This window comes from Monoraphidium neglectum (genome assembly GCF_000611645.1).
Source record: "Monoraphidium neglectum strain SAG 48.87 unplaced genomic scaffold scaffold00090, whole genome shotgun sequence".
NCBI classification, from domain to species: Eukaryota; Viridiplantae; Chlorophyta; class Chlorophyceae; order Sphaeropleales; family Selenastraceae; genus Monoraphidium; species Monoraphidium neglectum.
In genome coordinates this window covers 1-10836 of record NW_014013538.1, presented here as the reverse complement: position 1 = coordinate 10836, position 10836 = coordinate 1, and the positions used below count along the sequence as shown (strand labels likewise).

The 10836-nt window shown below is 62.8% G+C and overlaps 1 protein-coding gene across 1 annotated transcript; it reads right to left on the bottom strand.

Moving 5' to 3' along the window:
- Positions 1–277: 277 nt before the first annotated feature.
- On the bottom strand, positions 278–9396 carry MNEG_0970 (putative UDP-N-acetylglucosamine--peptideN-acetylglucosaminyltransferase SPINDLY; the record flags this gene model as incomplete). Its single annotated transcript, XM_014050541.1, has 19 exons — positions 278–508; positions 752–1770; positions 1963–2222; positions 2427–2664; positions 2849–3310; positions 3479–3614; positions 3948–4048; positions 4381–4399; positions 4849–5210; positions 5419–5797; positions 6073–6221; positions 6410–6676; positions 7042–7249; positions 7401–7500; positions 7753–7937; positions 8164–8244; positions 8459–8551; positions 8758–9014; positions 9144–9396. 19 exons carry the CDS (start codon positions 9394–9396, stop codon positions 278–280), a joined length of 4800 nt encoding a protein of 1599 aa, XP_013905995.1.
- Between the last annotated feature and the right edge of the window lie 1440 nt (positions 9397–10836).

Sequence of the window (10836 nt, the reverse complement as noted above, 5' to 3'; positions counted from 1 at the left end):
GGGGGGGGGGGGGGGGGGGGGGGGGGGGGGGGGGGAGGCACTGGGCATGCCGACATGCAGATGTGTCGATGTGTTCGCGGCGCCCCTGTTCATGAGGGGTCTCTGGGCATTCACGTCCCCGTGATGCCCGCAGAGCCGACATTGCAAATGGTGCGGTGAGCCAGAAAAGATCCCTGTTCAGGGCTGCTCAGCATAAAGACTCTCGTGCAGCCAGCACCCTGTGCATGCCGCCTGGGGTGAAGCTGCAACCAAAGACGACGAGCTCGCCACCACCAAGTCAGTTGGTCTGCAACGCGCTCAGCGCTTCGTCGACACGCAGCATCAGGTCAGCGTAGGCACTGTCCCGCCGCCCCTGTGCGCTGTTGCCCTCCCCCGCCAGCTGCCCCTGCTGCCGCCGCTCCGCTGCCTCCCTGGCCGCCGCTGCGGCGTCATCCGTGAGCACCACTTCGTCTGCCGCTACCTTCACGCGGCCCATCAGGGTCGCCACCACAACCATGTCCCCCACTACCTGCAGAGGGTCACCAAGGGCAACAGTTGGGTGGAAGGGGAAACAGGAGGGGGTTTGAGGCCTGCACAGGCGTGGTGCAATGAACACCAACATTCAAGCGCCTTTCAAGTGCCGCTCGATTGATCCAGCAGCTGGCGCGAAGGGACGGGAGCCAATCGCCCCATGTAACAGGAGATCCGTTCACAACGCAGCCAGCTGCCACGGCCTCTCTTGTGCGAAGGCCCATGCCTTGGCGGCGCGCACCTTGTGCACTGTGCCATAGCCCAGCTGCCCTTTCTTCGGCACCATCACACTGTCCCCTGCCTTGAGCTGACTGGCCACAGGCACCAGTCCGATGTCTGCACCAGCACCCCCAGGCCCCTGCTGCCCTGGTCGCAGCCGCGGAGGCAGCTGCGCCTCAAGATCCTCGAGCCGCTGTGCCAGCACCGCAGGCTCCAGCTCGCCGCGGCGGAATCCAGCGAGCGATAGCTGCACCTCCAGCACGCGGCGCGCCACGACCTGCTCCACCAGCGCGGGCCCACGCTGCACATTGGCACGCACCGCCGCCAGGTCGCGCTCACGACTGCGCAGCTCGGCCAACCGAGACTCGCGCGCCGCACGCGCCTCACGACGCCGCTGCAACCGGTCCCTCAACTCAGCCAGCTGACGCTCCACGCTGGCCGCCACGCGCTCCATGTCGGCCGCCGCCTCGGCGCGTGCCGCCTCCTCGCTGGCTGCCAGGCGCCGCGCGTCACCCACAACGGCTGCGTCAAAGCCCAACGCTGCGGCAATGTCGAGCGCGTTGCTGGCACCTGCCTCGCCCCATGCCAGGGTGTACGTAGGTGCCAGGCTGGCGGTGTCAAAGCCCATCGACGCGTTGGCGTAGCGGGTGTCCTGCACCGCAGCCCCTTTCAGCTCGGCGTGGTGCGTGGTGGCGAGGGTGAGGCCAGCACGCCCTGCGAGAGCGTCAAGCACCGCGCGCGCCAGGGCCGCGCCCTCTCCCGGGTCTGTGCCGCTGCCGACCTCATCCAGCAGCACCAGGGACAGCGGCCCTGCTGCACCCAGCACGCGCCGCAGCCTCCGCACGTGACCACTGAACGTCGAGAGGCTCTGCTGCAGGCTCTGCGCGTCGCCGATATCAGCCAGCACCGCATCAAACCAGTGCAGCCGCGGTACAGGAGGGGCTGCTGCGTCTTGGCCCGGGGCGTCGATGGGCAAGAACAGGCCCGCCTTGGCCATGAGCGCCATGAGTCCAGCCACCTTGAGCGTGACGGTTTTACCGCCTGTTGGTTGATGGGGTTGGGTGGAGGTTGGGCGCACCCAACCATGGTGGAGCGACAGAAATTAAACTGGCTCAACCCTGCGCACACAAGTGTGCTGTAGGTGTGCTGTACTAGGGTTGAGATTAATTCTCAACCCTGAAGAAAGAACCATGAAGAACCAACCCTGTTGTGTAGGAAGTTGCGGGCATCTACCTGTGTTGGGCCCAGTGATGGCAACGACACTGATGCCCGCTGGAACACGCAGGTCCAGGGGCCGTGGCCGTCGCGCTTCGCTGGACCGGCCCCTGCTGCCCCCTGGCGCGCCCCAAAACGAGGGCACCGCCTGAAAGTTGGCTGCAAAAGGCTGGTCCTCGGCGCTCGGTGGCTGCGGTAGCGGGTCCAAGGTCGGCTCCAGCAGCAGGGGGTGCACGGCCCCCTGCACACAGAGCGGCGGCGGCCCCTCCACCTCAAACCTGAGGGGGCGGCAGGGGGTGTGACTTGGGTGCGGGTGCTAGGTTGGGCTGACTGCGTTGGGAAGCACAGCACAAGAAGGGGCGGGCCACAACACCCGGTCAATCGTCAGCTGATGTTGGGGGGCAATAGGTGGGCGGACTCAGGCGGTTGGCAGCATCTGCCAATCGCTAGCCGCGGCCTGGCGTGAAAAACGCTGGAATTACCTGCTGACAAATTGTGGCTTGACGCTGCCCATCCACTGTGCGTGGCGACCACGAGCTGCCGCGATGTCCAGCTCTGCAACTGATGCTACCAACGACGCAAGCTGGGGGGCACGCCCTGCCAGCATGGCGCTCAGCCGCGCCATGACTGCTGCCTCGGCCTCCTCCTCTCGGGCAGCCAGCTCAATCTCCCGGTTGTTCAGGTCCACTGCCGGCGCTGGCTCAATGTAGGCGGTAGCACCTGGCAGAGCGGTGCGACGGTGCGGACAGAACTGCAAGCTGGCATCCGCGACACCTTTAATGAAACAAACACAACACATTATTCAACACCGCAGCACAAGCCCACCCCATGACACCACCTCAAGCACACACCCCTAACGGCAGCCCCCAACACAACACAGCCAAGCAGAAGCCTCATGCCTCACCAGAGCTGCTGGCGCCCAGCTTCACGCTCCCCTTGGGCAGCTCGGAGCGCCGGTTGGAGCGTACCGCTACACAGAACCGTCCCCGCACCAGCAATGGCTCACGGCTGTCTGCAGCTCCCCTCGCAGCCATGTCGCGCGCCATGGCCCCCACCATGGAGCGCAGTGCCGCCAAGTTGGAGGAACGCGCAGCGCGCGTGGCTGCCAGCGCCGGGTCAGCTTCATCAGTGACGTTTCCCCCACGGATGCAGGCCCTGAGCGCAGCCACCGTGGACGCCTCATCTGCGCAGATGCCGTCTGCGAGCCGCGCCAGCAGGGGGAAGCGCGCCTCTGGCCCCCGCTGGCATGCCACGTCTCGCAGTCTCAGCGCAGCCTCCAGGGTGGCGGCGACGCCCTCCAGCTGCTTGGCGTTGAGGACCATTCCAGACGCCGCAGCATTTATGGCCGGCCGCAGGTCAAGGATGCCTGGGGGTGCAGCAATGTTTGCCATGGTTTGCGGCGGCAGCTCTTATGTGTGCACAGTGACAGGCCTGAAATGCAGCAGCGCTCGGCTGCCATCTCCCGTACCAGCGGCCGACCACCTCAGCCTGGTACCAACCCCTGAATGCCCCCCTGCATTCCCTGATCCCTTACCAGCCAGCGGCAGGTCTGCCAGCTGCGCCTCCTCGGTCTGCTGCAGCAGCGCCTCGCTCTCCCCTTGACTGGAGCCCAATTGCAGCCCAGCCAATGCACGCTCGGCTGCCATAGGCGTGCGGCAGAAGCACGCTACCTGCATCGCGTGTGCACGTGTGTGTGTGTGAGTGTGTGTGTGTGAGTGTGTGTGTCTGTGTGGATGTATGTGTGTGTGTGTTTGTGGATGGGTGTGTGTGTGTGTGAATGCACGCGTTGTGCGCGAGCTTGCACGCCTGTGTGCGCTCAAGAATGCATTCGCGCGTGTGTGCGTGCGCGTGCGTGTGTGTATTGATGCTGATACATGCGTACTTTGCATGCAAGAGCAATTTCACCCGCACACCATGCCAATGAGGTGGCCCGCATGGTGCAAGTCTGCTACCGCGGCGCCCAGCAGAGCACAAACACAGCCTGGGCCTGCCCCTGCACGCACCTGCCGGCACACCAAGGGCCACTCCAGTATCTCGAGCGACTCATCCTCTACAGGCAGCTGCTGCTCCTCGCTGACCGAGACAGCGGTGCCGTCCTCAGCAGCTGGAGCGTCCACGGCCGCACACGGGGCGCGCAACGCACGCCGCCCTGGCTGGTGTAGACACCCCCACGGCTCCTCTGCATGCTGCTGGTCTATCCGACTAAGCAAATGGCTGCCTCGTAACAATCGCTGCGGGTGCTTGCTACGAAGGCCAGACGCAACGGGCTCGCTCTGAACGCACCCGCGAGGCTGCGCGCTCGCCAGGATCCCACGCATTGTTAAAGTTGATTTCACACTTTCAGAGACGGTGGCAACAGCAACTTCACTCGAGCACAGGCAATGTTTGCACTGGCGGTGTGGGGCGAATGAGCGAAGGTGCGCAGCAGGTGCGCACCGCCAGGTGACGAGCTCAACTGCGCGGTGACATGCTTTGGACGTGACCGAGGGTTATAAATGCGCCAAGGCGATCCTCAAGGCTTCCCGATCGGCGCGGGTGCTCTGTCTCTTCTGGGTCTGACCGGCTGCGTCATGAGCGACAGGGTGTTGACCACCACACCTGCAGCTGGACATGAGCTCATGTCAAAGAACCGCAACCAGTTGACAGACCATTGCAGCATGTGTAACAAGCTTCAAAAATTACAGTAAAAATCGCTGCGGCTCAGCTGTTGTTGCGGTCAGTCAACTGGGGCGCTCTGCCTGGGTGAGTTGATGGCCACCAAGCTCCTGCCTAGGGCTCGCTCTGCTCCTGTGCCCTTGTCGAACCATTGCTGGCGCTCCTGCTGATGCAATCACCACCGCTCCTACAGCTACTGGTACATGCGTCCGTCTTTCTCAACGGCCCCTGCTTGCCGGTCGCGCCCACCTGAACAGCCCCTGCAACGCCAACCTGGTTCAGGCCGCCGCTGCTGCTGCCCGTTTCCTGCAGCCACCGCGCAAAAAGCTGCCTGTAGACGCCCTCCAGGCTGCGCACAAACGACGGCGCATCGCAGAGAGGCGACGACAGCAGCCGCTCCCTCAGACCTGCCCGCAGCGCCGCCAGTCGTGGAAGGTCAGCCGCCGCCGCCACCGCTCGCGCCAGGTAAGCTTCGGTGTCGGCCACCACCCAGTCATCAGCCAGCCCCACTGTGTGCAGCAGGCTGGCGCCGACGTTGTGCGCGTGGCAGCCCCCCACCATGGAGATGCAGGGCACCCCCATGAACAGGGACTCTACAGTGGTGGTGGTGCCTGTATGGGGTTGGGGCAGGGGGGTCAAAGGGTCATGGGGAACGCCGCCGCAAGCCGGCGCGCTACAACAATGCGGCGCCTGTTGTGCGTCACCAACCGGGAGAGGGCGCTTCAAGAGGCCCTGGGGGCCCCGCTAGGTGCACCACCGGACTACGCACGCCTCACACCAGTCCTCTGCACTGCACCCCTCCCTGCCAACCAATCTCACCTGCGTAGGGGAAGGGATCCAGGCTGACGTCCATCAGTGCGTACTGCGCCAGGTGCTCGCAGTTGCCTGGGGCCAGGGGCAGCAGGTCCACGCGCCACGCCTCCACGCCCAACGCCGCCATCCGCGCCATCCACAGGGCGCGGGCCTGGGGGCAGGCGAAGGGCTTGTTTTTGAGGACCAGGCGGCTGCCGGGGACAGCAGCCAGCAGGCGCGCCCAGAGGCCCAGGACATCGTCAGACACCTTGGCCAGCGCGTTGAAGGAGCCGAACGTGATGAATCCGTTGTTGAGAGCAGGCAGGGGCGCCACAGGGGGGGCGTCCAGGGCCGGGGTGTAGCACAGGAAGCAGCGCGGCAGCCGCACCAGCTCCTCAACAAATGTCTGCGGCAACAGGGGAGGGGGCGTGCAAAGGGCTGTGAGGGCCGTGTGCATGCAACCGCACGAGCCTTGGACGTGTGAAAGGGCAATAACGCCGGGGGTTGGTGGAGCGAATCAAAAAGCAGGGGAACAAGACATTGAGGCATCGAAGTCAAAGCGCTGCACATCAGGACTCACAGCAAGTGAGCGTTGGTGACACCAGCCACGTCCAGAGCGTGTGAGCTCTAACCGCACACAACACATCCCTGCGTCGTGCCTGCCGCCCCTTCAATCCCGACCTGCTTGGTGTCCTCGGGGTCGCATATGGCGTCTGTGAGGCGGTAGTCGATGGCGGCCAGGCCTGTGCTGTTGGGGTAGCCGATCCATGTCGCCTGCACTGGCGCCGGCCGCCGCGCCATCATCCCCAGGCGGTTGTGCGCCGTGTGGCCTTCAAACGGCGTGTCAAGAGGGTAGTTAGTGCCGTTAATACGCGACCGCTTGAAGTACACCTGTGCCAGGTCCTGCCTAGCACTAAACAGGGACATGTGCAGGCGAACCAGCGTCCACAGTCAACCGCAGCACTCTCAAATGCACCCTTGTTGGCAGGCCGTCTGCCCATCTTGCCTCAAAGCTCACCTGTGAGCTCCACCAACACGCCAATGCCGTCGTCTCGCACCAGCTGAGCCAGCGCGTCGTCACCCAGGCCCTCAACACAGCGCCACATCACCCCTGCCGCCTCCGCCTCCCGCCGCAGCCGCTCGCTTTTCGCGTCGCGCCGGGGCGTTGAGTCATAGACGTAGGCTGCCACTGCCTCGCGGTCGTGGCCCGTCAGGGGCGCCTCGCAGAAGTATGAGACCGAATGCGTGAACAGGTCAGGAGACACGTAGCCTACGCGCAAGGGGCCTGAGCGGCAAAATTCCAAAGGCGACACCGGAGGCAGCTGAGTTATGGCTGCCTGGAATTTGGAGCCCCATGCCACGTGCTGCCTGCACACCCAGGGATCTTCCCCGGGGTGTGCATAATTGAGCGCCAGGAGGCGGTTCTGGGCTGCAGATTGGCGATGCGGGGGGTTCGGGTAGGCAGATGGGATATCAGATGGTGAGTGTAGCAAGGTGCTGCGCCTGACGGGACTCAACATATGCAGCCATTGATGGAAGGAATCATCGAAGGATTTGAGAACTCATGTTAGGTCACAAATAGATTAACAGATGAAGCATGTAAGGGCTGTGCAAGTGCAGGGGTGGGGAGTGCCAAGACAAGCTTTGCACCTGCGTTGGGCTGCTCTGGCGCCAAGCTCGCCGCGCGTTCGTAGCTGGCAATGGCATCAGCGACTGCGCCAATGTCGCGCTGCAGCACGCCCAGGTTGTTCCAGGCCTCTGCATAAGAGGGACAGGCCTGGGTAGCTGCCTGCAGCAGGGCCGTGGCCTCGCCCGCGCGACCCTGGCTGGTGTAGATGACAGACAGGTTGTTCAGGCTCTGTGGTGAAGGGTGGGACGTGGCGTGGGATGGAGACAAAGTGCTCTATTGTGGTGTGGAGCATTGCAAAAGAGTACAGTTCTGTGAGAAAGGAACACCCCTGTTGCGCATCGACCCCTTGCATTACTTGCAACTCCCTTTCTCCACCAACCTGCGGGAAGTTGGGCCTGATGTTGAGGGCTGCCAGGTAGCACTCGCTGGCGCGCTCCAGCTCGTTGCGTTCGCGGTAGATGACGCCCGCGTTGTTCCACCTGGTGGCGCCGCAGTCGGTTCAAGGTTTGTCGGGGTGAGGCGTTTGCACACTGCCTGCCGCCAAAGTGGGTGCGCGTGCGCAATACTTGCTGTTGCTTTATCCAGCTCATGCACACGACACAGCACCTGTCCCCTGTAGGAGCTGCAGCACACAGCAACGCACAATTTGGGCTACTCACGCCTCTGCGCATTCGGGCCTGACAGCAACAGCTGTGTGGTAACAGAAGAGGGCCCGATCCAGGGACTGGCACGGCCCTGGCTCGGCGAGCGCGACACCCAGGTTGTACAGCGCGTCTGCATGCCGCGGTGACAGCGCCAGGGCGCGGTCGTACAGCGCGATGCCGCCGGCCGTGTCGCCCTGGGCCTTGCGCAGTGTGCCCAAGTCTGTGAGCGCGATGGCCAGATTGCTGCGGACGAGGTCGTAGAAGGGCGCCGCCTGGCCGTACATGGCGTGGGTGGGCGGCCAGGATCCAAAGCAGCTCAGCAGCTGCCACCTGAGTGCAGTCGGTCTGCGGCATACTGGGCCTGCACAGTCTGCTGTGTGGCCAACGCAGGGCGAGGCATCATCAACCAGCTCATGAACCAAAAGCGATGCAGCGTACCCTGGTCTTGCTTCCTGCCCCCCCGAATAACGCCTTCCCTGCCACCAACCCCCTCTCCACCTTGAGGGCCCGCTCATAGGCTGCCACCGCATCCTCCAGGCGGCCCTCCTCCTTATAAATGACGCCCATGTTGCAGTGCGCCTGCCAAGAAGCGGCCCAGGGATGGGAGGGGCGACCGCGGGCACAAGCCAACCCTGTGTCAAGCTCTGTACTGTCAGTGGCCTCATAGCTGCTTCTTGGCGAGTGCGCAGTGATGCAGCCGCTGATGCAAGGGACCCCAATTACCTCGGTTGACCTCCGGTTGCGCAGCCACGTTGTGAGATTCCTGGACACAAAGCAATCTAGCTACGCCCACCTGTGCGTAGCAAGGCGCCACCTCAATGGCGCGGCTGTAGTACTGGAGCGCCTCTCGCCACCGGTCACGCCCCGCCTCGCTGGCCACAACCCCCTGTGCAGACGTGCATGCGAGCATGGCGCATTGTGGTTGTTTGTGAAGTTGCAGTGCTTGGTTGCTGCATCAACACCATTATGAAGCATGGTCACCAAGCAGAGATTTTTACAGACTGCAGCTAGCGCGGTCGCATTGCCCCCGCGGTCGCATCCGCCCTGCGTTCGCACCAGGTTGTAATGTGCTGCTGCAAGGGTGGGCCACACCCGAAGAGCCGCGTGGTACAGCTGCACGGCCTCATCCAGCCGCCCGGACACCTTGGCCGCTGTGCCCAGGTCGGTCAGAACTGTAGCTAGGCCCTCCCCAGCGCGCTCGTCGGCTGGTGCGGCCTTGACTGCGCGCTCCAGAACGTCCCGCGCCTCCTGCAGCAGGCCCCTGGCCTTGTAGAGTGATGCCAGCTCCAGCAGTGCCGGCAGATGCGCAGGGTCCGCCGCCAGCACAGACATGAAGCTTGCGAACGCTCCTGCACACCAAGCGGAGGCACGGGTGCCGCCCCTTGTTGGCCTGGCTGCTGCGTCCTTGTAGACGAAAGGCCCCGGCGCGCTCGGCAGCATTCACATCTGCACAGCTCCTGCAGGGTCAATCGGCACACCTGGGATGTTGCCAGCGCTCAGCAGGCAACGGCCGCGCAAATGCAGCAGAGCTGCCGAGGCGGGAGCAGCGAGTAGCGCCTTGTCGGCGCAAGCAAGGGCGTCCGCCGTCTTGCCACTGCACAGCAGCAGCTCAGCCAGTTTTTCCTGGCGCTGATGGTCAAGCAGCTGCAGGCTGATGGGTGGCGGCGCAACAACGGCTTCCGGCACATCTGGCCTGCCCGCCGCCGTTGGCAGGCCGCCGTCCGCAACCATCCTTTGCAGCGCCTGCTTGTGCCGCTGCTGCTCGCTTGCAGGTCGCTTCTGCGGCTGCTGCGCGCAAGCGCCACCACTGCCGCTAACGACGATGTTTATACTCCTTGCATTCGAAGCTGTCGTCGTACGCCCTCGGTGGGCTGTCTCGATTTCGAGCGAGATCTTGCGAAGACTCTTTCAGGACTGTGGATCGCTATTTATACGAAAAAACGGCTTTAAAAACTACAGAGTATGAGCATACGAATGACGCATATGATGTTTGCTGCGCCGAGGTTGATGTGCTATCGTGACCTGACAAGTGGGGCGACAAGTGCATCGCGTGTGAGTCAACGGCCGGCGCCCCCAAATCAAGCGCAACATGCACGAGGATTAGTCCGCCATCAGACATATAGTACCTGGTGGACCCGATGGACCGGGTATGGGTGGGGATACCCGATCGCTTTGAGCGTACTGCTGCGTGCCACATTTGCGGTGTGCGGTGTTTACGGTAGTGACCAATCCAGGCGCCTCGCGGTCATGCACGTGTTGTCACTGCATGCATGTTACAATGAACATCATCTAGGACAATCACAACTTCCGGGCTGAACGTGTGCAGGTACTTCCTCCTCGAAACAGCCTGCGCAGGATGCTTAACGACGCCCTTTCCTTAAACTTGATGTTGGGTCGTAGCACGGGGGCTAGTAACTAGAAACTAGAGCTACTTGAGCAGGGTAGTTTTGGTGGGTTCACCTCCTTGGAGGCACGCTAATGTCATAAGTTCACAACCACGTGACCAGGTGTCACTGATGACACCAGCCAACTGAACATTATGCTGGGTGAACTCACGCACACCATGGAGTTTAGCACTTAATTTCATCATATCATGATGCTGTGGGACCAGCCTGGCACCAGCCAGCATCTGGCTGGTGACCAGCCAGCTGTAGCAACGCTTTCCGGATGACGTCACAGAAAGTGATGGGTTACTACAAGGGGACATCACCGCCAGCTCGCACTTGGGGCCTTCGTGCACGCCTGCTTGGAACGGCGCACGGTGGCCACCTGAATCTCAGTCACACAGCTCTGACGCTCAAAACTCCAATCCCCTAAGCCTGGATTGCTCCGAAAGCGCGAGACTGCAAGACGCTGCAACATTCCTGATGCTGAATTCAACCCACCCGTTTTAAGTGACTAAAGGGTGAGGTGCCTCTCGCAGCGGCCTGTTCTGTAGATGCTACAGCACTGGGCTGTAGTGTCTAACCACCTTGCACTACCCGTTACTTGGTCACTGCAGTCACCCTGATGACGCCATTAAGAATATTGTTGAATGTCAACACACCCCGATGATACACCACGTGATCTCACCAACTAGGCACCTACCCCTTGGCTGCTGACTGCCTTGCTTTTGCTGCTGACGCCCTTGGCCGCCGCTGGCCGCTGGTGCCCAAGTTGCACGCACCTAAG